Source organism: Lepus europaeus, chromosome 13, assembly GCF_033115175.1.
Source record: "Lepus europaeus isolate LE1 chromosome 13, mLepTim1.pri, whole genome shotgun sequence".
Lineage (NCBI taxonomy): Eukaryota > Metazoa > Chordata > Mammalia > Lagomorpha > Leporidae > Lepus > Lepus europaeus.
The window spans coordinates 24,058,200-24,085,157 of NC_084839.1; the positions used below are offsets into that span (position 1 = coordinate 24,058,200).

Consider the following 26,958-nt stretch of genomic DNA (forward strand, 5'->3'; position numbering starts at 1 on the left):
CCGCCCCTCGCTGCTCCGAAGGACGCGAGCTTGTGGGCCCTCGGTCTCAGAATCCAGGAGGGAAGCCCTAAGTGGTGGGTTAGTGCGTGCGCTCCTTTCGTCCCGGGTTGTTCCCGCCTCCGTGAGCCGAGCTCGTCCCCACTCGTCCTCACAGCACCCGGCTCAGCGCTCTGCCCACTACAGCCCCTGCGGGAAAGCTGCGTGAGGACTTGGGGAGCCCCGGTCACTACACCCGGACTTAGCCGCACCCCTCACTTCCAGGGGTCTGTAGGAGGTGTGTGGGAGTGGGGCTGTCGGCCCCTGCCGTAGCTGTTTAAAATACATTACCTCTAGAAAGAGCCATTTTTAACAAAGGGGCCCACAGCGAAGCGTCAGAACTACTAGGTGATTTCCGAATCCCTTCCAGCTCTGACACTCGGATTCTGTGCACACACCGCAGGATCCTTTCCCGCAAGGGGCGCTGTCAGGCGGGCAGCTCTGCTGAGCTCCAGGGGCCACACGTGGCAGGCAGGGAGCTCACCGCTCTCCACTTGCCTACCTGCGGCCCCAGTGCACTCAGTTCCTATGTGGATAACGCAGAGAGAATCCTGTCACGGATACTGGAGAAGACCGTTCGGGAAGCAAGAGAATTCAGTCATTTCACTAAAAGGCTCCTATCTGTGAAACACCATTCCAAAAAGTGAATTTACTAACAGCCCACGCTTGCGGCTGGTTGGAAAGCTGTGTTCTGAAGGCAGACCGGCAGGCTCGAATCCCACCACTAGTTCCTGATGACCTGACGTGTTCACCCTCAGAATCTCTGAAGTAAAAACAACACCTGCCTAGATTAACACACGAAGTGCCTGAAACAGTGCTCGACACCGTGTGCCTCCTTTCCCCTTCCTTCCTCCTTGGGGAACCCGGGGGGAGGGAGAAATCTGGGAGGCTCCCTGGTGACGGTGGAATCTGAACGGGGATCCTAAAGGATGAGCAGGCTTTAGCAGAGGATGTTCCTGGAGGGACAGTGAGCAGCGGCACAAGGTGAAATGGCCGTTGTTGCAGAGAGGGCTGGAAGACCGCAGCCTGGGGGAAAGTCTGCGGTAAGGAGCACCATCAGAAAGCGCCACCCGGGGGGTTTCTTCTGGACGCGCAGACCCGGGCTGAGCTCCAGCAGCAGGAGCAGGGAGGCTGGGACCCGCGGCCGGTCTCCACAGTCAGTGTGCACCGTGGCTGTGGAGAAGGAGCAGAGCGGCTGGGCCGTGAGGACTGCCCTCGCAGCTCCAAAGGCAGCGGCCGACCAGAGCGGGCGACAGCGGCAGCGCAACCCTCGGCTCCTTTCGTGGCCATGCGTTACGTTCCCTGTGCTGCTTAGGGACCAAGGTTTCCTCTTCCGCACAGGAGACCGGACTACTTGATTCCCCCCTTCTTAAAGGAGATTTTGACATGATAAATTCCCTAGAGCAGCAAAAAGCTCTTCCCAGAATCCTGCCCAACACCCCTCTAGGCTGCCAGAGGTTTTCATGTCCAGCTACACTCCCCTCTCCCTGATGGGAGTTGGCTGCCTATTTTTCCTATTTCCTGAGGTTTTCTACTGCCCTCCAGATCCCAGCCCGTACCCCCTGTGTTCCAAGACTACAGTTTGCCTGTTTCTCGTTACTGGGGCCTACCCTTGCTGAGGCAGTATTGTAGTCACTTGAGTGCCTCATCCCACTGTAGGTCTATGAGGCAATATCACAAGGATCAAAAATCACAATGTGCATGGAGTGGGCACTTGGCCGAGCAGTTAAGACACTTGCATCCCACATCAGAGTACTGGGCGTTCCATTCCTGACTCTAGCTTCCGGCTAATGTAGATCCTGGGAGGCAATGAGGATGGCTCAAATAATTGGGTTCCTGCCACCAACACAGGAGACCTGCATTCCCAACTCCTGGCTTTGGCCCTGGTAATTGAGGGCATCTGAGGAGTGGACATTCTCCCTCTCTGTGCCTCTCAAATTAAAAAAAAAAAAAAAAAAAAAATGACGTGTAAAAGAATGGTTGTAGTAACTGAAGATATTTAATCTAGAGAAGAAAAGACTTGGGAAACACATGATAGCTATTGTTAAATACTTAAAAGGGCAATTACAAGGAAGAATGGCTAGGTTTTCTAACACCCATGAGTAAAATTAAGAGGTTTGCTCTTTGACTTGATAGAAAGGAAGATTTTAAAAACATGACTGTCTGGGAGTGCCCAGCTAGGGCCAGATGACTAGTGGCTGGGAGGGGATTCCTACGCAGGAGCAAGAGCTGAGCCGCCAATCTCCTGGCCGGCTGTTGGTGGCGGGCCTCGGTTAAAGGTGCTAGAAGCAGCTTCAGTCCCATAAGTGACTGTCACCCTCTTGGGCCCGTTGGTTAAGCTAAAGAGGATGTCTGGGAAGGCAGTGACAATGGATCCTGGATTATAGCCCAGCAGGAGCCTTCATGTGGATACCCTTTCCAGTTCTCCAAACACCACTCACAAGTGGTCTCAAAAACACCCAGTACCTTTACTTAGCTTTACCTACTTCACAATATGCTCAATATGAGCAATCTGACTCCCAAGCCTAGGTCAGGCCTGAGTGTTTCTTGTGAGCCATAGTTTTAGGCTGAGGCGCCTTGTGGGAGAGCAGTCCCCTTGCCCACAGCGGGCTGTGACTAAAGAAGTCTGTGGAAGGAGAGAGATCTAAGGAGTCCTGGGGAGGCAGGCCTAAAGGTCAGGCCTGGCAGCATCACCGTCCAGGAAGGCCCCAGTTCCTATGGCTCTGTGCATGGGGGCCATTTGTTCTTGGCAGACTTCATTCCTGCTGGACCAACACTAGGGACCAGGCAGAAGGCGATGGCTGGCTGGAGGGAAGCCAGGCCCTTTAGGTGGGGAGGTTGGTTGGAACATAGCACTGAAGTGGGCTCGACTTTCAAGCTGCAGACGGTGGCCCAGCGGGGAGGTGAGTCCACGGACAAAATGGATCCGAACCAGCCCTGACTGCCCCCCAGAAACCAGCCATCCATAGGAGTCCAGGTTTGGGCTGAAACGTACCTGTGAAGAAAACAGAAAACAAGAGAGAAATGCCTCGTGGTGGGGCAAGTCCGCAGTATGAGCAAAGAAATGGGTCACAATCAAAAGGTCAGGACCATGAGCAGGTGAGAGAGGTAGGAAAAGGAAGCCAGTGATGAGGAAGCCGTTGCCAGAGCTGCTTCACTCTATCACAGACGCGAGTTGGGGGGAAGTGAAGTTGAGACAAGGCTCTTACCTTATGAATGGCCTCGAGCTGCAGCCTATCCAGGCAGAGCTGAGAGTGTCCCTCTCCCACCTGCATGCGCAGCATTGGTTCTCTATGGAGCAGATTGTGGAAGGAACCCTGGCAGGGGGCAGTGCAGCAGAAAAGAGGAAGCGAGCAGCTCTTTAGTTCTGCGTCTTTGTGCTGGGACTCCTCAGGACTCCCTACTCTACGAGGACTAGATTTTCCACCTTTTCTAATACCACACCCATTCTCCTGGCTTCAACTTACCAAATCTGTATCTTGAAAGAGTAAGTAGTGATGGGTGACAGTTTCTGCATAAGTTCGAGCCTTGGGAGGATTGGGGACCCCAGATGTGGCAGAGGAGTGGTCTTGGTCTTCAGGACTGTCCTGATACGGCATCAGATCTGCTTTATAAATAGGCTAGAAAGGAGATCAGGACATTAGGTTCTATAATACTGGAGACAGAATAAGAGCAAAGAGATTAAACTGTTGTGGTGCCAAGAAAGTGGTATGTTTCAATATCTGTTCAGTTGCAGTAGGGCAGGAAGATTACACACAGGTCTTTGCTAAGGGATAATAACAGGGCTGGGAGACCTAGTGCTCATTTACATGCTGCCAGGAGGGGTTAGGAGGACATGCAGATTACGATGCGAGAGTTGGTGCTGCTGGTGGCTGTTGATATACGTACAAATCTTCGCTCTACAGGTCGCTTGACATTTATTGGGTTCAGTGCCATATCAGGCAAAATAGCTGCAATGAGTTCCCCAGATATATCTCCTGCGGCTATTGTCCCAAGCCAGTCGGATCCTGAAAGACTCTAATAAGGAGAAACAGCATTCATTCATTTGTATACGTATTCAATTCTGTGAACTGGTAATGACTGCGTAATCTGAGGGGAGACACACAAACAAAAAATGCGTTTATCATACAAACCCCGTATCCCTGATGCTACAGTTACCACATACCTATTTTCTCTTCTTTCTACCTATAACTACTGCCTTTTGCTGACCATCACTAGTGAGAGAATGAGCCATTTTCCTGTGTAATGACCACAGAAGAGAGAGAAGCTCACCCAGACAGTGCCTTTTCGAGGAGCAGTGAAGTAGGCCTTGAAACCAAGGTAACCAGCATCAATATAATGGATTCCACAGAGTCCATAACTGGAAAAGAAATACAACATTTCTTCTCCCTAGTTCCTTGCAGAACTCAAACTACCCCAGTGAACTACCTTGATCTCCCCTTCCCCCCAATAATCCAACCCATGCTGCACCCCAACCCCTTGAGGGCCTATCCCTAGAACTCCTATCTCCATCTTGCCGTACGAGGCATAGCAGTTGTCCTGAGCCACAGTGACACCATTGTAGGGGAGCAGCCAGGCCAGCTCTGTACTCAAGAAGCGCTTGATAGAGTTTATTGGCTCATACGGTCGTCGAAGGTCCCAGAATTTAATTTTGCGGTCACTCCCTGCAGAGACTAGAAAATGGCTGAAAAGATGGGAGATCAAACATGAACAAATATGGAAGAGTCAGCCTGTTCCAGTCTTCCCCTCCACAGCCCTTCTACTGTATACCTGTTGGCTTTGCACCATTGAAGGGTACGCACAGCCTGGTCATGGGCTAAGAAACACTGGAAAGGGTAGAGCTTTAAGGAGCCATCTGGGAGCCGTATCCGCTGCAGGGGTGAGTTAGTGGGAAGGTTCCAGAAAACGACCATGCCTGAAGTAGGGACAGAATGTGTAGGCGTTAAAGGCAGACAGGTTCTCTCTTCTTTGTTCTTATTTCTTTCTATGGGCCCTAGGACCATTTTCTACCCTCAGATCTGAAATATTATGGGGAATCACAGTTAGCTACCCAATACTACCTCCATGGTTTAAAGGCTCAATCTGACATTTTAGTCCCAATTTCCATCAATAAAAAAGTAATGGCTTAGTTTGCAATTGAAGCAATAGGTTAAATGTACACAGTAGCCTCTACTCCCTATTAAATCAAAGTAAGGGACTTTTTAAAAGCATAAACCCTGGGGCCAGCATTGTGGTGTACCAGGTAAATCTACTGCTGAAATTGGTATCCCTTATGGGTACTGGTTCAAGTCCCATCTGCTCTGCTTCTCTTTTTTTGACAGGCAGAGTGGATAGTGAGAGAGACAGACAGAGAGAAAGGTCTTCCTTTTTGCCGTTGGTTCACCCTCCAACGGCCGGCGCATCGTGCTGATCCGAAGCCAGGAGCCAGGCGCTTCTCCTGGTCTCCCATGCGGGTGCATGGGCCATCCTCCACTGCCTTCCCGGGCCATAGCAGAGAGCTGGCCTGGAAAAGGGACAACCGGGATAGAATCCGGCGCCCCAACCGGGACTAGAACCCAGTGTGCTGGTGCCGCAAGGCGGAGGATTAGCCTGTTAAGCCACGGCGCCGGCCTGCTCTGCTTCTGATCCAGCTCCCTGCTAATGCACCTGGGAAAGCAGCAGAAAACGGCCCAAGTCCTTGGGCCCCTGCACCCATGTGGCAGACCAGAATTTCCTGGCTCCTAGCTTCCCTTGGCCGTTGAGGCCACTGGGGGAGTGATTCCATCATTTCCCTCTCTTTCACTCTTTGTAACTCTTTCAAATACATAAATAAATCTTTTAAAGATTAAAAAAAAAAAAAAAGAAAATGGGGTTAAAAGGTAAGTTTATTTTGGTGCAGAATTTTTTGAATTTTTGAAATTCATGCATAGTTTTTTTTATAATACATGGTTCCATGAACTTTAAACCCCTCCTCTTCTTGTATTTCAAATTTTTTTGCACCAAAATAAACAATTTTTTAAAGAAATATTTATTTATTTGAAAGGTAAAACAAGAGAGAAGATATCTTCCACCTGCTGGTTCACTCTGCAAATACCCACAACAGCTGGGGGTAGACCAATATGAAGCCAGGAGCCCGGAACTACATCCAGATCTCCCCAGTGGACAGAAGGGGCTCAAGCACTTGAGCCACCAACTGGCTGCCTCCCAGAATGCAGCAGCAGGAAGCTGGATCAGAAGTGGAAGTACCAGAACTCAAAACAGCACTGATACGGGGTCGGCATGTCCCAGGCAGTGGTCTAACCCACTGTGCCACAACACCTGTCCCTAAATTTTTTAATTCCATTTCCCATGAACATTTTGAAGCATCCTTGTATAACAGATAAAAATAAAGGGCAAATTAACAATAAAAATCTTAAATAGGTGGGAAAGTTACTTGTAGCTTACCCTCTTTTATACATAAAACCCAGGGAGTATAGTACCGATTTGCCTCTCTTGAAAAAAAAATGTACTGACAGCTAAGCAATATAAATAATTCAACAAATGAGGAAGAGATTGAGATAAGAAGACTGGTAGAGACAATCATTAAATAACTAGGAACAGTATCAGGTATCATGCTCCTTAAAGTAAGAATAGTACCACCCAAAGCAAAACAGCAGATGGAGAGAGGGAAGATACAGAAAGAAGTGCAAGAGAGCGAATCTCCTTATCTTCCGGGCACAGAGTCTAAGACTGCCATTTAAAAACCACCACCACCTCATAACTCCACTGCATCATGGTATTTTTTTCCTTTTTAATCTTAAGAAATCATATTTAAGGAATACTAGTGGTAAAGCAACATTTATTAGGTGTTTAGCTAATTTTTTCAGTTTGACCTTAGTGTTTTTTCTTTGTCTTTAATTAAAGTATAATTAAATTAATATCTTTTCATTTAAAGTAGCTTATAAAGCATAATCCCATTTTTATAAATTCTTTCCTTCAATCTTTTCATCTTAGCATATACAGAGAACTGCATGAAATTGTTTGTCTACTTTTATATTTTCAATCAGAGAAATTATAGTGACATTTCATTCTTTGTATGTTTTGACATTGCTTGAATGTTTACAACTATATAAAAGGCACAACAGTGAAGTGAAAAACAATAACCAAAAACCAAGCATATCTGCAAAGAGCAGTGGCCCCTTTTGTCTTGTTTCATTTTGTTTTTACCATTATAATAGCCAGCAGCCAGGTGATGGTGGGGCCTGGTAGGCATCCAGGCCAGGCTAAGGCACTGACCACACTCAGAGGGGTCCGTAGCTTGCATAGACCCCACCTGAAGGGTTGCCACACACTGCACCTGCAGAACAGAAGAAGAGGTTAGGAATATCTACAGTCTACAACAAAGCTCAAAGCCATGTTTAACCCAGCAGGACGGGGCGTTTTTCAGAAGTACCAGGAGACTCACTGTGGAATCAGTAAGGTGGGGCTCTCAGAAGTTGGAGCCTCAGACAGCAGGTTCCTCACTCACCTTATAGATGGTGGGCTTCATTACATCTGTGAGGGAAGAAGAGCAGAAGCTGATGCTAGGGTCCAGAGGACTGAGCTCCTGATCAGGCCTTGCTCTTAGTTCAGACTCTGCCCTCTGGATAATTATCTTCCCTAACCTTTGAGCAAGTCCTCGTCTTCCCACAATCGACTCTGTGATCTATTTCTCTCTGTCCCCACCTTCTTTCCCTCTGCTACTCCTGAGTCTCTCTCCTCCTATCAGAATGGTTTAATGCCTCCACTCTGCTCCCTTCTCATCTCTCACCCTCTCCAGACCTTTGCTCGTTCAGCTAGCCCTCTTTCCTCCTACATTATCTACTTGCTCCCTCCCCTCCTGGGTCATTCCCATATTCCCACAGAAACGCCCTGTATCCTATCCAAACGAACATAGAGCTTCCACTGGCCTTATTCACTCCAGGCACCTTGCACATTTGTTGCTCTTCACAGCAAAGCTTCCAGGAGGACTCATCTGTACTTACTGTGTTCCCTTCCTGTCCCCTCCTCTACCCACTCCCACATCAGGACACCAAGTGCAGGACTTCCCTGCACAGCTCAAACCCGGGTGCCCTTTTCTTCTAGTACTCAGTGTTGCCAAGAACAGATAAATTCTACACATAGGAACCACTGTCCCTGACCCCTTCCTCTTCTTGCTCATCATCAGCTCTGATTCTCTGTGCACAGGAAACAGGATGTTTGCATCTGTGTACGTGTGGTGGTGAGCACAGGACAGCCAGATGGTGAGGCAGGGGGATTGGCCCTGTGTCAGCTTCAGCCCTGAGCAGCTTTTTACAGAGCCAATTAACGCTGGCACAGGAAGGGAAAAGGCTTGAGAATATGGAAGAATGGGGAATGGTGGGCATAAAAGCCACCAGCTGGGACACTTGCATCCCGTATCTGAACACCTGGGTTTCAGTCTCTTGGTTCTGTTTGACTCCAGCTTCCTGCCAACACACACTGGAGGAGGCAGCAGCTAACGAATGGTTCAAGTAGCTGTGTTCCTATCACCCACAAAGGAGATCTAGATTATGTTCCTAGCTTTGGCCCCAGCCAAGGGCTGCTGAAGGCATTTGGGAAGTGAACTAGCAGATGGGAGCTCTTAGTTTCTCTGTCTCTCAAATCGGGGGGAGGCGCAATGCACTAAAGGAGTGCAGTTATAAGACTGCAAAACAGACAGCCCAGGGCTGGCCGCGCTGTGGCATAGCGGGTAAACCACCACCTGCAGTGCCGCCATCCCATATGTGCGCTGGTTCGAGACCTGGATGCTCCACTTCTGATCCAGCTCTCTGCTATGGTCTGGGAAAGCAGTAGAAGATGGCCCAAGTCTTTGGGCCCCTGCACCTGTGTGGGAGACCTGGAAGCTCCTGGCTCCGGACTGGCGCAGCTCCGACCACTGAGGCCAATTGGGGAGTGAACCAGCGGATGGAAGACCTCTCTCTCTCTGTGTAACTGTGACTTTCAAGTAAAATAAATAAATCTTAAAAAAAAAAAAAAAAATGACAACCCAAGAGCAAAAGCATGAGGTCACACAATGGGGGATGGAGGGGAGTGACTGAGCCAGAGGACTTTTGCTATGATGGACAGGCACTCCTAGCTCTGGCCACTGCTACCACAGTTCCTTTTCTCCTTGCTCTGCTACTCACCTGGAGGTTGCTGTGCCAGCAGGGCCTCAGGATGGGGTAGACTGAACAGCAGCACCTTCCCATCTGAGCAGGCAAGAGCCAGGAGACCCAGCCGGGGGAGGAGAGGAGCCTGGAGGGGAGACAGAGCTAGGCTGACGCTTGCTGCTTGCAGGTCTGAGGCTAAGGTCCCTGAAAACCTCCCTTCCTCCAACTCCAGAGCGCTCCCAAGACTTCTCTGTCCTGTCTCCAAGTCCTAAGGCCATCCCACATTCAACTGAGTACCTTCCGAGGAGTGCTTGGAAGCTCCCATGCTCCACTGGGGCAGAACTTGAGGTCCCAGATGCAGCCGTGGTCACAAGCAATCCCATATACAAAGTGGGCCCTGTTGCCAGGACTAGGGGAAAAACACATTTGGGGACAGTGGGTAGGGAGGGGCCTGGTGCTGCTGGAGCCATGCTCCTAGGTCTTAGCCTAGCCCGGGCCCTTCTCCCCAACCTGCCCAGCCTCCATGCTGCCCTCTCCCTCCCCCACCCACCCATGGCAGTGTCCCAGCCCCACCTTACCAGCTTTCTTGTTGCAAGGTCCCAAGACCCCACAGCTGCAGCAGCCCAGGGCCTGAATGAATCTGGCTCAGTGAGTGTGTTTCATTCATGTCTGGGCTGGAGAAAAGGGCCACATACTGCGAAGCTGCTGCCCCCTCTGGCACAGGGCACCAGTCTAGAGCCCAGAGTGGGCCGCCCGTGAAGAAGGACACGTCCCAGCGCTCTGGGTGTGCTGTGATGGAGCTAAATCTAGAGGAAAGCCAAAGGTGAGATGAGGAAAGGAGTTAGTATGAGGTAATGAGGACAGGATGGGAGTCCAGCTGAGATGGTGTGAGCTGCATTCATCCAGGGTGCACCCAGAACAGCCTGCAGATGAGAACATCCTTGGCCACAGTCTTCCTCCTTCCCCTCCCAGTCCGTGTAGCTCCAGCTCATCTTCAAAGACGATGGGCTGTTCATTCTGGCCTCCTGCAGTATTCCCTCTAGGGTTCATCCATCCAGTTCCACTGGAGTAGATGCCACGTTGTAAACCGGTTTCACCCTAAGTCTTCCCAGTTTCCCTCCGTCTGGCTGGCAGCACCAAGCACTACAAATCAGAGGGTTGATCAGCTCTAGCCAGGACTCCCATCCTTGGAACCAACTGGACCAGCACCAGTGGGAGGACAGGGCTGTTTCCTGTTTCTGAGAATCAGAACAAAGCCCGAGTTGCATCTTCACCTGTTTATTCTATAGAGTGTGCCATCTTCAGGAAGCCCTTCCCGTTGTACAGAAAACAAAGGCGACTTCTCCTCCTGGGGCAGGTAGGGCGCTGCCTCACTGGTGGAAGGCAAACAACAGCTTGAATTTGGAAGCTTCACCCACCCCAGAATTCTTACCATACATCCAGAGTCCTCTGTGACCCTTCCATCTCCAGTGTCACCCCCTCCTCGCCTTCAGGAATGTTGCTACAACTTACAGCTCCGATAACAAGTGCCACTTCCAGGCTAAAGGAATCCATTCAGCAAACTCCCAGTAGGAATGCTTCTGCTCTCGGCTGGAAAACCAAAAGAGGCATCAGTGGAGCCGGAGGAGAGATTCCAGAGCAGAGCTGCCCAATACAAGCCTCTGCGAGGATGCAAAGGCACGTGCGCTGCTAGCTGCAAGAAGCCCCTAGGCACCTGAAATGTGGCTACTGCAGCTGTGCAATGGACTTTTTATTTCATTTCATCTGAACTACACAGCTCCAGAGCTCCAGCCTCTGGAGCAGTGTCTTTTAGCAATGAGCATCACTACTGTGCCCCACCTGTGGGTGTGTCTCTTTTTCCCATGCCCCCTTCTGGACTGTCTGTGAGCTTCCCCACCGCCCCTCTACCCCCAGCCCCCCAGTCCCCAGCCTCACAGGTCCTTGGTGAGATGGAGGCATTTCCACACAGGTGCCATGATGTGATTGGGTAAGCCATTGAGAGCCATTCCCCGGCAGTGTGGTTTCTGTTTCTGAGGATCAAATTGAAGAGAATGTAAGGGAGAGGATTTTCTAGGTTGGAAACAGTGCCAGAAGATAGCTTTCTTCCCCAGCTTTTACTTTCCTTGGCATTACCTGCCCTCCAACCACTGACTACCAGCATCTTTAAAAGATCCTGTTTTGACCACTACAATGATTTCTCCATGCTTTTCTTGGAACGCCTGTCCTGTGGGGGAAGTCTCTCCCTGCTTCTTCAACCTCTTCTCCAAGGCTCTATCTCCTCTGATGTGTCTGCTGTGTTATGCCCTGTTTGCGTCTCACCTTCCCACATACACTCCTGGTAACTCACACCATGCCCAGGGGTTAGACTACCATCTTCATGTGTGATTATCAAGTTTACATCTCAGTAAATGTAAACTTGACTCTGTCTCAACTTTTCTACAAGTACTATAACCACATGGTGTTGTGCCAAGCCAGTGGCAATCAGTAAAAAAATCAGCAAAGTTCCAGCCTTTAAAATTTTGATATTGTGTTCAACATGGATTTATTGCATTAACTTTGCCTTAAAAAAAAATTTTTGCATCGAGGGGCCAGCATTTTAGCATGGCAAATTAAGCTGCTGCCTATGATGCTGGCTTCCCACACCGGAGCGGAGTGCCAGTTAGAGTGCTGGCTGCTCTGCTCTCAGATCCAGCTCCCTGCTAATGTGCCTGAGAAAGCAGTGGAGGACTGGCCAAGTGCTTGGGCCCTGCATCCACGTGGGAGACCTGGATGGAATTCCAGGCTCCTGGCCATTTGGGGAGTGAACCAACAGATGGAAGATATCTTTCTCTTTCTTCTTCCCCTTCTCACTCTCCCCTTCAAACAAACTTTTTTTTTTTTAAAGAATATTTGAAATACCGCTTATCTGGATGACTGCATTTCAGTGCTCCCTTTGATGTTGTACCTAAGGCAAGTGAGGACCTGGTCCCATATATACAACTGGCAATCAGGTGTCTCCAGCAGGATGGCCCATGGCCTAGAGGCACGTCCAGATCAGGAAGTGAATTCAGCATCTCCCCTGCCTACCAGCCCCCTCCCACTTCCCCATGTTTCAAGCTCAGAGCACCATGCTACCACCTTTTTTACTGATTTCCATCTAAACTGGAAACTTCTAGTCAACTCCTTCCTTTCCCCCTACTCCAAGCCCTACTAATTCCCTTACACAGCTCTTCAGTCTGCCCCAGCTTCTCTTCCTTCACTGCTTGGTCCAGGGTCACTGCAGTTGTCTTCTAACTGCAAACTGTAGTCCAACCTATTTTATGTACTGATCATGTTATCTCCTTCCCTCCCTCCCTCCTTCTCTCCCTTCTTTTTGCCTTTTTAAAGATTTTATTTATTTGAAAGTCAAAGTTACAGACAGAGAGGAGAGAGATCGTTCTTCCATCTGCTGGTTCACTCTTCAAATGGATACAGAGGACGGGACTGGGCCAGACCAAAGCCTTATTTGGGTCTCCCACATGGGTGGCAGGGGCCCAAACTCTTGGGCCATTTTCTGCTGTTTTTCCTAAGCTATTAGCAGGGAACTGGATCAGAAGTGGAGCAGCCAGGACACAACCAGTGGCAGCTTTCCCCGCTATGCCACAATGCTGGCCCCCAGGCTATTTTTCTACTTAAAAAAAAAAAAAAATCTTTGAGTTTCTCTTTGGGATGATGAAAAAGTTCTGCAAATGGATAGTGGTGATGGTTGAATGACATTGCATATGCACTAAATGCCACTGAATTGGACATTATTTATTTAAATGGTTAAAATAGTATACTTTATGTTATGTATGTATCATGATTTAAAAACAAACAAAAGCGATTCTTGTCGGCTCTTACCAACCTTAGTTCTTTCATCCTGTCTAGTTCCACCTCCTCTACACTACCCAGGCCTGATGCTGCAGACACAATCGATTTCTGAGAAAGCTGCCGCTCTGGGAAACTTCTCTTGACCCTTCAAGCCGCAAGCCAGCAGGCCTCTGTGAAGCCCGGGCAGCGAACTCCCCTTTCCCTACAGCCTACTGCATTTGGTTCACTCCCCGTGGAGTGCTCACGACACCACAAGCCTTGTGAAGCAGGTCTCTCACTTCTGTTTCTTACCAGAGAACAGTCAATATACGAACAAATACACCTCTCTCTCTGCAACCTACCCAATATTTTCTCAACCGTTCGGTCACTGTCCCCTTCCTAGGTCACTTGTTTTGGCTACCACAGTTACCCGGCCAAAGCTATCTGCCCCGGCGTCTCCCTTCCCCGCTCACTTTCTCGTGCGTTCAGCTTACCGCTGAGGCAGGCCCTCTCGGGGCGCTTCGGGGCGCTACGGGCTCGGGTTCTGATGAGCTCTCACTTGGGCCCTCACTCTCTTCCTCCTCTTCAGCCGCAACCTGGAGAACAAAGTCCTCATCCCGCCTGGCACTCTCTGCCTCTTCTCCACCTTGACAGGCAGCCTGTGGCGGGCTCTTCTTCGGTGCAGTGGGGCTGCCCACCTTGGGGTTCTCGGGACAGGTCACTGGGGCCGGCAGGGTTGTCGAGAGCTCTTCAGCCAGTTCCTGAAGATACAGAAGTGCCCTGCGGGACAGGGCAGAGTCAGAGCCGCACTCGCCAACACCTAACTGAGAGCCCACTCTGCCAGACTTGTTTGCTTCTTATCTCACTGGATCCTCCCAGTACTCTGCGAACCAGCTCCTCATTTCCCCCCTCTCCTCTCACAGATAAAGAAAAAGAAAAAGAAAAAGAAATCCAGGAAAGTTAAGTGGAAATCAGGAAAGTTCAGACAACAAATGTGGAAACTGGACCCAGGTCTTGACTCCAAGTCCAACGCACTCTTCACTCTACCACAGTCCAGAACACACAGGGCAAGGGGAAAGAACGGAAGGGCACGCAATTACTGATACATGCCAGGAGGCAGAATACCCACAAAGACCTGGCGATGTTTGTAAAACATGTGAGGGGACACAAGGTACAGCAAGAAACCCCTTAGATAAGCAGAGTTGGCAGCACACACAAAGCAAGCTGCTGTGGTGAGAACCAAAGGATCGTCCCAGCCACCTGGCATCCAAACACCGCCCTCCCTGCTTACCTGATGCCTCACAGTCTCCACACCTCTTCAGTGTCTGTCCCCCACCAGTCCCTTCTCCCCAGCCCCCCTCCACCAAGCTGTGCCCCATAATCCTTACACTTGGGCAGCCCTTCGGCGGGGTCGTTCCCCAGAAGGGGTCTCAAAGTCCTCAGGGGGCCTCTTTGGAGGTGGAGACTCTGGCTGCTCTAGGCCTTTGGACAACTTCAGCAGTAGCAGCTCTGCCTTGGACTTTCGCCCTCGTTTCTTAGGCATGGGGGTGGGTAGAGGGTTGGATTGATCTAACAGACCAGGAGCCAGAGGGGTTGGTGGAGGGTTAGGCAGTTGGGGCCTTTTGGGGCCTTTTCGTGTCCTACCACCTTTCTTCCGGCCAGGCTTTGAGGCCCTAGGCTTTGAGACCTTTGACATCTCTGAAGAAAGATCTGTAGAGAAGAATATGGGTCTGTGAGATGGGACTAGAGCTCAAACCTGTCTGGAATAGATTACACTGTACCCAGGGTTGTAAGTTCCTGTGAGCTCAACCTGCTCCTTTCATCTTAAGCTAAGCCCGGGTAGATAAAAGGGGAGAAAACCAACGTGCGTACCTGGCTGTCCGGATAGGCTGCAGAGGCTTTCCTGCTCAGCAGGGAGCCCCATCTCTTCGGGAGAACCCTCACATCCAGACAAAGGCGTGGGCAGTGACATCTCTAGAGAAGCCTCCGTGCTGGTCGCTTCTGAACAGGCCTTGACATCAAGCTGGCTTAGCGCCTCTTGTCCAGGACAGTCTACCACAGTCATGTTCCCCACGGGGCCGGCCTCCCCCAGGGCAACACAGCCGACCCCGCAGGTATCCATCAGCACCCCCCAATATGGCTGCCCCTGCACACAGAGACATACAAATGAATAGAAGGTAGAAGCTCAGATTCTCTTCTGTTTTCCCGTCTTTTCTCCCCTCACTCTCACAACAGAAACCCACGTTCTATGATCATTCATTCATTCAATAGTAATTACCAAGCATCTTCTATGTCAGACAGTTCTAGGAACTGGTTAGTATGACAGTTAAGCAGGTAAGACCCCTGTCCTCATGGAACTCACATCTGGTAAAGCAGACAACAGACAGTAAACAATCACAAAGTCATTTATTAAATGCTTACCATGTGCCGAGCGAGCACTATAGTGCTGTATATACATCGCTGAACTCAATGCTCATACATTTTCTTGTACGGATACTGCAGCAAATGCCACTAATTTACCTCCTCTTCTTGAAACCCAATAAAATGAAACACACACATTCCCACCCCCAGAAAGAGAGACAAAGAAGTTATTATTCGTCTAGGAGAGGGTGAGTTTCCTAAAACAAACTATAAAGAACGGCTGACAGAAACTAGAAAATGGAGGCCACACACAAGAGGGCTGCCTAGAGCTAACACCCATCCGTGAATACCAGCCAAGGACAGAGTGATTAAAGACCATAAAACTCAGCCTTTCACCTGCATGGGGGAGGTGGGCAGGCTAGGGGAAAATTAAGGAATGTCTTAGTACAGCAAGAGAACTTTTTTACATTGAAGAACGGACATGATGGTCTCAAATTTTTTCTCCAAACTCAGAAGGTCACTGTGCAACTTGAACCAAAGTATCCAAACTGACAGAAATAAAACACTGATCATCAAGCCAAAATTCTGAGGTCTGATTTTTGGCCAAATTATCCTGCTTGTCTGTGGCAAAGGGGAGAAATGGTTCAAGTCCCAGGAAGGAATGCCCATAGGTTGTGTAAGTCTGAGAAAATGGACCCAGCAGCCTCAGTGGACAGGAGTGCTAATACAAATATCATTAGAAATATACAAAGTGGGCCGGCACCGTGGCTCAACAGGCTAATCCTCCGCCTTGCGGTGCCAGAACACTGGGTTCTAGTCCCGGTTGGGGCGCCGGATTCTATCCCGGTTGCCCCTCTTCCAGGCCAGCTCTCTGCTATGGCCCGGGAAGGCAGTGGAGGATGGCCCAAGTCCTTGGGCCCTGCACCCGCATGGGAGACCAGGAGAAGCACCTGGCTCCTGCCTTCGGATCAGCACGATGTGCGGGCTGCAGCGGCCATTGGAGGGTGAACCAATGGCAAAAAGGAAGACCTTTCTCTCTGTCTCTCTCTCTCTCTCACTATCCACTCAGCCTGTCAAAAAAAAAAAAAAAAAAGTAAAATTCCCAGCTACCTTCTCTCTTCAGGGAAGCTACCCTACACAGATGACAAACTCTAACAATAGTCCATCTTCTAATTCAAGTGCTGAGGACACACTGTAACTTCATATGCTAAAGGTACAATATAATAGAGCCAAGGTAAACAGAGGGAACCAAAAATCTGCCCCTACTGTTTTTTGGCAAGTAGTAATCCCGCCGTGGCTCAACAGGCTAATCCTCCACCTTGTGGCGCCGGCACACCGGTTCTAGTCCTGGTCGGGGCACCGGATTCTGTCCCGGTTGCCCCTCTTCCAGACCAGCTCTCTGCTATGGCCCGGGAGTGCAGTGGAGGATGGCCTAAGTGCTTGGGCCCTGCACCCCATGGGAGACCAGGAGAAGCACCTGGCTCCTGCCATCGGATCAGCGTGGTGCGCCGGCCGCAGTGCGCTGGCTGCAGCGGCCATTGCAGGGTGAACCAATGGCAAAGGAAGACCTTTGTCTCTCTCTCTCACTGTCCACTCTGCCTGTCAAAAAAACAAAAACAAAAACTACCCCATTCAAACACAATGATAAACAAAAAGGATGGAATGTGAGACAACAGAAAGATAGAAAGGTAAAAAGAACTGCTGCAGAAAATAAGAAAATTTCCAACAAAAAAAGAGATTATGGAATCCAAAACAGAAGAGATCAAGAGGAAATAAAACAACGGCAAGGTAAAAATGAGCTGGCCGTCACAGGAAAGAAACTGAGTAAAAGAATCATAGAAATGAAAACCACAGGAGAAGCAACAAATAGAAATGACATTGCTGGAAACCAGCAGTGACACGAAGGACAGATTTAAAATCAGACTGCAAAGGGAGAAAAATGATTAATGAGAAGATGACAGATGGGAAAGAGAAAATGGGGCACTAACATGAATAACTGATGTTCCTCAAGAAAAGAGCTAAAAACTAGGCAAAGGAAAAAACTTCAAAAATTTAACAAGATAACTTTCTATGATAAAATTTTTTAAAAATTTCTTGAAATAAAAAAGGAAGTGTAGGGGCTGGCTGTGGCACAGCAGGTTAAAGTCCTGGCCTGAAGTGCAGGCATCCCATATGGGTGTCGGTTCTAGTCCCGGCTGCTCTTCTTCCCCTACAGCTCTCTGCTATGGCCTGGGAAAGCAGTAGAAGATGGCCCCAGTCCTTGGGTCCCTGCACCACATGGGAGACCCGGAAGAAGCACCTGGCTCCTGGTTTCAGATTGGCGCAGCTCCAGCCATTGCGGCCATCTGTGGAGTGAACCAGCGAATGGAAGACCTCTCTCTCTGTCTCTACCTCTCTCTGTAACTTTATCTTTCAAATAAATATTTTTTTTTTTTTCAAAAAAAATAAGGTGTAGCAGGCTAGGCTGCTGCTTGCAATCCGCATTCCATATTGGAGCCAGCTAGAGTCTTAGCTGCTCCACTTCCGATCCAGTTCTTTGTTAATGCATCTGGGAAGGCAACTGATAATGGCCCAAGTGCTTGGGCCCTTGCCATCCACATGGGAGACCTACATGGAGTTCCTGGCTCCTGACATTAGCTATTATTATTATTATTATTATATTTATTCTATTATTATTAACTGTTAGGGGAGGGAACCAACAGATGGAAGATTTCTCTGTCTCTCCTTTTGTCATTCTGCCTTCAAAAAAAATTATTGAAATAAACATATCACAGCTGAAGAAACATAGCTCTTACAAAGGGAAAAAAAATTCGCCAGCCTCAGTCCTCATAAATACTTTTAGGCAGAAGATGCAGAAAAGGAGAGGACTGAGAGAATTCTCTGCTGAACTGAGATCGGTCATGCAAAGGCAGCAGGATGCCATTCTGAACCAGCAAGCCTCTAGGGAGCACAGCACGCACACAAAAACATCCCCTCCCCAAAAAAAACCTCACTTGAAAACCTAACAGAGAAAGATTAATCAATATGAAGGAAGAATTTCCTAGTGGGGAAGCTGTGGTATGAAACTGGCAATAGGCATTTAATAAGCAAACTTGAGTTTAGACTTCCATGGTAACCAGGGATATAGTGAATTCTAACTTGAAATCCTTAAGGTCTCACAATGTAAAAAGATTAAGACAAAAAAGGTTTTTTAATTTTGCTTCTACAGTTGATAAACTGAAAATATAGACTTTAATCATTCAGAAATTTAATAAAGCTGAGAATTCTGTATTATACCCAAAATACTCAGTAGGTCAAAAGAACCAGAGAATTTTTTAAAAAGAAAGCAATAAAGGATCTAAAATAAATGAAACAATAAAAAAAGGAAAAAGATCACAGAAGATAATCAAAATATATCGCAACATATCAGATAAACTCATGCATCAAAAAAATAAGCATTCAAACTGAGTTTAAAAGCCAAATAACTATTTGCTTAACAAACATCAATGAAAGAACTCAATAAGCTGAAAGACATACCTAAAACACACAAACATAAGCATAAAGAAAATAGGAGTTTTGATGGTTGAATTCACTAAAGTTGAATTCAGAGAACAATATTAAATGGAAGAAAAATAGAGCAATTTACTATGCACAAAAGTTCAAGTCATAAAAGCTAGAAATGCTACTAACCTATAGATGTCACATAACATAACCTCAAAACACGTAAAGCAAAATCTTCAAGAAACAGAATAACTTCCTTTAATCACTGACAAATCAAGTGAAGATATGAATAAAGTAATTACTGACCTCTATACTGGTCAAGGTTGAGTTGCAAAGAACAGAATCCTCTCCAGCCAGTTCAAGCAGAAAGGAGCTCACTACAGGCCATTAAACAGCTCAGATCAGTGGTTCTCAAAGCGTGGTCCCAGAAAAGCAGCAACCGCATCACCTACCCCACACCTATGGAATCAGAAACGCTGCATGGGGCCAGCACTCTGTTTGAAGAAGCCCTTCAGGGGACTCTGATGCACACGGAAGTTTCAAACAACTCCCACACACGACCACTGGGAGGCTCACGGGGTGGAAGCAGTTCAGGGACAACTGCTTGTTGCTTTTACAGCTGCTGGTGCCAGAACCAGATGGCCTCTCCTATACCACGCCAGGAAGCCATCCACTGAATTAAACAGCCTCTGCCACAGCTGACAGCTCCACAAACAAGCCATCTCCGCAATAACTGGAAAGTGACCTGACTGTGGGGAGAAGCCGCTTCTCTGGCTCCCAGCGTAGAACCAGACACTGTCGCCATCTGCTCAAGCAGAATGCATGCCTCCTACCTCACCTGCCTCTCTCCTCACTAAGCTTGATTCCAAATTCAAGTTCTCCAAGAGCTCATTTGATTTGCAAACCTAAATCATATTCAGAATCCTGGGCCCCCCAAAAATCAAAATAAAACACCTCCAGGAAATGCAATTTCTAGCTTTCTAAGCTCTCAAGTGGAGCTTGCTCATTCTCTCACATCCCACTTACCTCACAGTGAAAGTGGGATCAGTGTCTTCTCAACTGTCTCCAATGCTACTTCCAGACCAACAGTGTCTCCCTCCTTGTAAAAACCTTGTTCCTTAGGCGTTTCTAACAGTCAGCCAAACCACCACTGCTGCTTAGTTCACGGACACCTGAACCTTGTCGTCATCCCAAACCTCTCGACCGCCAAAGCCTCGGAGACATTCTACTATCTCACAATCTCCCCGTCCTAGCTACACTAGCTACACCGCTCAATGACTGTATCTCATCAATCAACCGCATGGAAGCCACTACCCCTTGATCTAACTTCTCCCCACGTCAGCCCAACCCTACCTGGTTTAGCTTCCCCCATTTCAGTCAGACTTTTGTTGGTATTGTGAACTCTCCTTCTTGTCGTTTTGCTCCATAGGACTGGCAGACGTCAAACCCTGCACGAGTCCAGCCATGTGTCTTCCCCACGGACGCAATGGAACTGCCGACCACTGGCAAGCCCACTCTGTCTGGCAGCTCTCACATACTCTCTCTCCTCCAACCTCCGACCCTCTGGTTCTCTGCAATAACTTCAATTCCGACTTCTGAACAAAACCCAAAACCACTGGGTGGGAAATACTTCAACTTGTCAAGTAAGCTGACCCTTCCTGCATTGAACCCTTATCCACTCCCTCAGACCAACCCTCCACGAGTTCTGGCCCCCTCCCCCCACCTCCTAAGGAAACCAGAGTCATTGATTGTCCTTTTCTTCCCCACTGGCTCCTCCCAAACAGCACTTGACTATGTTTATGCACACGACCACCTTTCAGCCCATGTTCCCCCTCCAACTACTTTCTCTCTCCTCTCACAAACTTCTGAAAGAACTGTCTTCCCCTGATACTTCAATTTCCCTGCTTCATCCCAACTGGGATACTTTCCTGCAACTCATCACCAAAGCTAAAATCATCAATAACCACTGTGTCATTAAGCCAATGGCTCCTTCTCAGTCCCTGTTATTAGCCCTCTCAACAGCACGACACTATCCACCATTCCTTTTCCTTGAGAAGCAACTCAAGTGTAGCAGCCTTCCAGATTTTACAAATTTTCTTCAGTCCTTTACACTTATCCTAGTCTCACCTATTTGGCAGCTTCTTTGTAAATGCACCTCTTTGTCTTTCCAAAAATATTCAACTTAGTTTGCTTTTTTAAAAACTGCTTTTAAAAAAATTTAGTTGATACAAAATACTCATAAATATGGGTAGAACATAAATAGCAACATAACAAAATCCTGTGTATCTACCATGTTTCAAATCAGTTTTAACAAATGGTTTTTTCACACTACAATGTCTTTGTAATTTAAATACATATATACACACAACATTTATATAAAGACAAACCAACTGAGATTTTAAAAATATGAGGACAAATACAGCTCTCAGTAAGCACTGCAGTGAACTAATGGAGCAGAGTGAGCAGACCCACAGCGCCTCACAAGCTTCAAGACCATGGGCATCTGTATGCTAGACAGAGGAAATGAGAAGTGTCCTTTAACAGGGGGCTAGTTAAATGGAGATCAGTTAAGAGAACCTTCGTGGGTGCCCCAAGACTTTGTATTTAAAGAACACTTGGATTACAACACTATTGGAAACAATGCCGCAATGAACATTCTGCTACAGAGCTCTTCATTAACGAGGCATTATCTTTCTAGAATAATCACCTGAAAGTAGAATTAACGTACTGGTTGAAGGGTACACATTTAAAAGGGTTTCACTTTTCAGAACTGATTTTATTTGAGAGGTGGACAAAGAGCTCCCATCCACTGGTTCACTATCCAACTGCCCTCAAGGGGAGGGTTAGGCCAGGTCAAAGTTGGGAATTCCATCCAGGTCTCCCACATGGGTAGCAGGGACTCAACCACTTGATCCATCACCTGCTGCCAACCTGGGATGCCTTAACATGAAGCAGGAATTGGAAGTGGAGCCAGGATTTGAACCCCAGCACTCTGATATGGGATATAGGTGTTCTAAACGGCATCCTAACCATTAGGTTCAACACCTGCGTCTCAAATAATTCACCAGAAAGAAAACCTGCTTATACTCCCACCAACCATTCATCAGTCCTTTTTACCACATCCACGACAATCTTCCTTATTTTTGCCAATCTGATAAGAGAATGCTGCCCTACTATATTTAACTGCTTTGTCCTCAGATAATTGAAGTTAGCATGTTGTATTTGGACATCTATACCCTTCTAAACTACCTGTACTTACCATTTGACTGTATTTCTATAGGGATTTTTCCCCTGTATTCAGCTGTGGGAGTTGCTATTCATGTTGCAAATATTTTCTTTCTATATCCACTTCTGTGTTAATGTTTCTTACTAAACTGAAGTTTTTAAATTTTTATGAGTAAAATTTCTCAATCTTCTCCGTCATAGCATCTGTTTGTCTTAAAAAGGTATTGGGGCCGGTGCCACGGCTCACTTGGCTAATCCTCCGCGGTGCCGGCACCCCGGGTTCTAGTCCCAGTTGGGGCGCCGGTTCTGTCCCGATTGCTCCTCTTCCTGTCCAGCTCTCTGCTGTGGCCCGGAAAGGCAGTGGAAGATGGCCCAAGTGCTTGGGCCCTGCACCCACATGGCAGACCAGGAGGAAGCACCTGGCTCCTGGCTTCAGATCAGCACAGCGCGCCAGCCATAGCGGCCATTTGGAGGGTGAACAATGGAAGGAAGACCTTTCTCTCTGTCTCTCTCTGTCTAAATCTGCCCGTCAAATAAAAAAAAATTTTTTTTAAAAAAGGTATTCAAATGGGCATTTAGCCTAGCAGTTACAAGACCTCCATTCCACAACACACAGTACCTGGGTTAGAGTCCCGACTCTGACTCCAGCTTCCTGTTTAATACAGACCCCAGGAAGCAGCAGTGATGGTTCAAGCGACCATGTGGGAGACCTGGACTGAGATCCTGGCTCCTAGCTTTGACCCACTTGCAGGCATCTGGGAAGCGAGCCAGTGGTCAAACCTCTCTTTCTGCCTCTTAAATAAATTCTTAAAATTGTTCTTTAAAGATATTTCCCACTCCACTGAGAAGTCTCTCATTCTCCTGTACTGACTTTTTTTCGTTTTCGAAATTACATGTAGCTCCTAAGTTCACCTGAAGTGTTGGTGTCCGGAGATACCGGCATTTATTAATGTAGTATCTACCTTCCCTGGCGGTTTCACAGGTCAGGGATCTTACCCATCTGACCCACTACTGCATGCAGGTGCAATCATTATCCCTTAACATCTACTGACTGGATGACTAAATCCCGAATACCATTAACAGCTCTCCAGGGATCTGCCTCTCTGGGAAGGCAAGCAGCAGGGTGGGTGGTTAATTTCCATTTACAACTTTACACATTTTGGACACACAGTACAGGAAGGGAGGCTTAGTAAATTCATACTCGAGTTCACAGAAATCTCCCATTTGTACCCCAACCTGTTTGGTTTCCTTGCTGCACCCAGCCTGCCAGCCTGACCTCCCCACCAAGGAAATAATTAATCTGCCCCAAAGCAGTGGAATACTTTAAGCTCACTATTTCTTCAACTGTTTCCCAAAGTGTTCCTATGGTATACTGGTGGCATGCAGGATATTTTTAAAAATGTATTTGAGAGAGCGTGAGTTGGGTTCATCTGCTGGTTCACATCCCTCAAATGTCTGCAATGGCCTGGACTGTACAGAAGCTGGGAGCTCAATCCAGGTCTCCTATGTAGGTGGCAGGGACAAAACTACTTGAGCTGTCACCACTGCTTCCCAGGGTCTGCTTCAGCAGGACACAGAAGTCAGAATGGAACCCAGGAATTGGGCTATGGAACATGGTCGTCTTAGCCATTAGGCTATACGCCCCTCTGGAAGGTGATTCTAATGGTACAAAAATAAACGTTTTCATCTGACTAATTGTATTTTTATTTATTTTATTTTTTATTTGAAAAGGAGAGGAAGTGAGGGAAGAAAGGAGGGTGGGCAGTCCAGAGGGAGGGAGGGTGAGAGAGAACAGCTGGGGCTGAGTCAGGCCAGAGCGAGGAGCCTAGAACTTAACTTGAGTTTCCTACGTGGATGGCAGGCACTCAAGTAGTTGAGCCACCACCTGCTGCCTCCCTGGGTGAACATTAGCAGGAGGCTGAAATGGGAAGCGGAGCTGGGATTCAAACCAGGCACTCAGACGAGGATGCGAGCATCCCAAGCCGATCCTAACCACGGCCAAACACCCACGCCAAATTGTGCTTTTTATTTTTACCTTAATAAAAGCTACAGCTAGCCCATGTTACCGACGCTTCATCCGTATTAGAGATGTAATGCCTTTAAACTCGGAAAATAGATATTTAAACCACACAGTGGATATGGAGGGCAAAAACAGCGACGAAAGCTTAAGAACGACTGAAAGGTGCATAACAATAGGCCGCGGGTGGCCAAGAGGTTTGGCCGTTCGCTACACGCCTCCGACAAAGCCAGTTACCTCCGGGGGAGCTGAAGTCGCCACCTCGGCTTCCCCAGCAGCCTGCCAACCTGCCGCGGGAATAAAAGGACGAGACAGGAAACATAACTGGCCCTTGGCTGCGCCAATGGGCTTGCAGCGCGCGGGGCACAACCCCCGGGGTTAGAGGCGCCTCGGGGAGGAAGAGGCTGGCTCGCGACAGAAAGAGCAGATTGGCGCGTCACCATCGTAGGGGCCGCCGCCTGTCCTCCCCCAAGGCTGGCCGTGGGGCAGCTCTGGCCACCAGCCTGCTAGAGGCCAGCCCTGGCTTTCCCGAGACTAAGGAGCACCGGGGGCTGGCCGGGCCCGGGAGACGGAGCGCCAGCCGCGCCGAGGCCGAGGCCCCGGCTGGCGCGTAACGGACACGGCGCTGGGGAGGAGGGCGAGCCCCGCGGCTTGCAGAGCGGGGGGACGCACACGGCGGCCTCGAAGGGAAGGCAGGCGGTGGGGGCGTGATGGTTTCCTGCAGGCGCGCAGGGCTCGAGGGCGCGCTGCTGTGCGCAGGGCGGGAGAGCGGGGCCGGGAGCTGGTTCCCAATATCTTAGTGCTACGGCAAAAGAAGGGGACGAGTAATCGTGGGGGCCCCCGCACACCCCGCTGCGGTACACTCACCCTTGCCAAAGTCCTTCCGGAAGTCCAAGTTCGAAGATGGCGCCGCCTGCTCGGTCGCGGTCTTATGACGAAAGCCCGCAGCTGCTTTTCAATTGCCCCCCTACCCCGTGCACAAGGTAAACACGTGAGCCCCGTCGGGCGTCCGTGCCCGGCTAGGTTTTCTCTCAGACTCCGTAGTCCATCATGCAGCGCGCGCCAGCTGCGGCGCCCCCCCAGCCCGCGGCCGGCCGCGCGGCGCCTTCTGGGAATTGCAGTGTTCCCGAAGCCGAGGCGGACGCCTGCGCGGCCTCGCCGGCTCCGCAGGTGTGCGGGCGCCGGGCCCGGGCCCGGGCCCTTCGGTGCGGAGTGCGTGGCTTGTGGCGGGCTGCAGCCCGGCGCTGTCCGAGCCCAAGACTGGCTCAGAGACGACCCCTCGCCGCCTGCCGCCAGAGGATGCCGCTGGCTCCTGCCCCCGCGGGAGTCCGGGACGGGCCGGGGGCAGGAAGATGAAAAGGGGTTTGGGAGGAAGGCAAGAAACGGAAGGCGCGAAAGGAGAAACGCCTCCACGAGCGCCCCGTCCCACGCCACCCTTGAGAGCTGGCCTGCGGTGCAGGGGCGAGGCGTGCGGCCAGTGCCCGTCCCTCTCAGGCGCGCAGGGCCTGCAAGTGCTCAGGGGTCCACATATCCAGAGTGGGTGCAAGGAAGCCGGGGAGTAACCCAGTCTGACTCTTCCCCAAAACCTCACACATTACATTACCTTGGCTGCGTAAGGCATTTAAGAAAGTGTAGAGGAGCTAATAGAGCTAGTGGACCTGCGATTCTACTGTTCCCAAAGGAACTCCAGTTTCTTCTCTGCCCTTTTGGGTCTTCAATGCTTATGTAATGGATAGCTCTGTTTCAAACACTGAACTTCTGTAGTGAATAAATCTCTTTATTGCTGCTGCCCAGATTAGGCAATCTTTGACTTAAATTACTGCAGGGGCCAGCACTGCGGTGCAGCGGGTTAATGCCCTGGCCTGAAGCGCCGGCATCCCATATGGGCACTGGTTCTAGTCCCAGCTGCTCCTCTTCCGATCCAGCTCTCTGCTATAGCCTGGGAAAGCAGTAGAAGATGGCCCAAGTCCTTGGGCCCCTGCACCCGCGTGGGAGACCCAGAGGGAGCTCCTGGCTCCTGGCTTCATAACGGCGCAGCTCCAGCCGTTGCAGCCAACTGGGGAGTGAACCAGCGGATGAAAGACCTCTCTCTCCTCTGTGTAACTCTTTCAAGTAAATAAATAAATAAATCTTTTTTAAAAAAATAAATTACTGCAAATCTTTTTTAGATGAATAGTTGTATTTATTTCTGGAGTAAGTTGAACATGGCTCAGAATTCAAGGAATGGGACAGCGTCGGTGCAGTTATTACCACACTGCTTGGGTTCCAGTCCCACTTCTGCCTCCTGTTAATGGACACCTTGGGAGGCAGCAGATGACGACTCAACTGGTTGGGCCCCTGCCACCCACGTGGGAGACCCCAGATTGAGTTTTTGACTCCTGGCTTCAGCCTGCCTAGGCCCTGCTGTTGCAGACATTTGGGGTGCAGGATTTCTCTTTCAAATAAAAAAAATAGTGTTTTAAAAATTCATGGGGCTGGGCCCAGCATTGTGACACAGCGCATGGAGCTGCCTGCAACGCTGACATTCCATGTGATCGGCAGTTTGAGTCCATATTCCTGCTAATGTGCCTGAGAAGGCAAAGGAAGATGAGCCAAGTGTTTGGACCCCTGCTATCCACATGGGAGACCTGGATGGAGCCTCCTGGCTCCTGGCTTCAGCCTGGCCTTTTTGGCCATTTGGGGAGTCAACCAGTGGATGGAAGATCTCTCTCTGTCTCTCTGTCTATAACTCTACCTCTCAAATAAATAAGTAAATCTAAAAAAAAAAATTCATGGGTGGGTGTGTGGCAAAGTGGTTACAACACTGCCTGGACACTGCCATCCCCTGTCGGAGTACCTGGCTCAGGTCAGAGCTACTCTGTTTCTGATCCAGCTTCCTGCTGCTAATGGCATCCTGGGAAGCAGCAGGTAACGGTTCAGGTACTT

General features: G+C 49.1%; 1 protein-coding gene across 2 annotated transcripts; it reads right to left on the minus strand.

Annotated features, from left to right (window-relative positions):
• Positions 1–1,358: 1,358 nt before the first annotated feature.
• Positions 1,359–25,060, minus strand: GTF3C2 (general transcription factor IIIC subunit 2). 2 transcript variants are annotated; one of them, XM_062209149.1, is made up of 20 exons: positions 24,901–25,060; positions 19,098–19,250; positions 14,823–15,096; positions 14,339–14,660; positions 13,445–13,730; positions 11,079–11,173; positions 10,656–10,733; positions 10,418–10,516; positions 9,722–9,949; positions 9,441–9,552; positions 9,180–9,288; positions 7,523–7,548; positions 7,222–7,351; positions 4,807–4,951; positions 4,559–4,720; positions 4,309–4,396; positions 3,925–4,053; positions 3,504–3,656; positions 3,246–3,353; positions 1,359–3,031 (listed from the first exon to the last, which is right to left on the minus strand). In XM_062209149.1, exons 3-20 carry the CDS (start codon positions 15,070–15,072, stop codon positions 2,813–2,815), a joined length of 2,739 nt encoding a protein of 912 aa, XP_062065133.1. In that variant the 5' UTR covers positions 15,073–15,096; positions 19,098–19,250; positions 24,901–25,060; the 3' UTR covers positions 1,359–2,812. The 2 variants fall into 2 exon arrangements, with proteins under 2 accessions (XP_062065133.1, XP_062065132.1); XM_062209148.1 differs by lacking the exon at positions 19,098–19,250 and having other exon boundaries at positions 1,360–3,031.
• Positions 25,061–26,958: the final 1,898 nt, after the last annotated feature.

Coding starts and splice junctions, on each gene's coding strand:
- GTF3C2 (XM_062209149.1), bottom strand. CDS start 15,072: ATGGATACCTGCGGGGTCGGCTGTGTTGCCCTGGGGGAGGCCGGCCCC. Junction 13,731..14,338: donor CGCCGAAGGGCTGCCCAAGT/GTAAGGATTATG, acceptor CCTGTCCCGCAG/GGCACTTCTGTATCTTCAGG. Junction 9,289..9,440: donor TTCCAAGCACTCCTCGGAAG/GTACTCAGTTGA, acceptor TCTCCCCTCCAG/GCTCCTCTCCTCCCCCGGCT.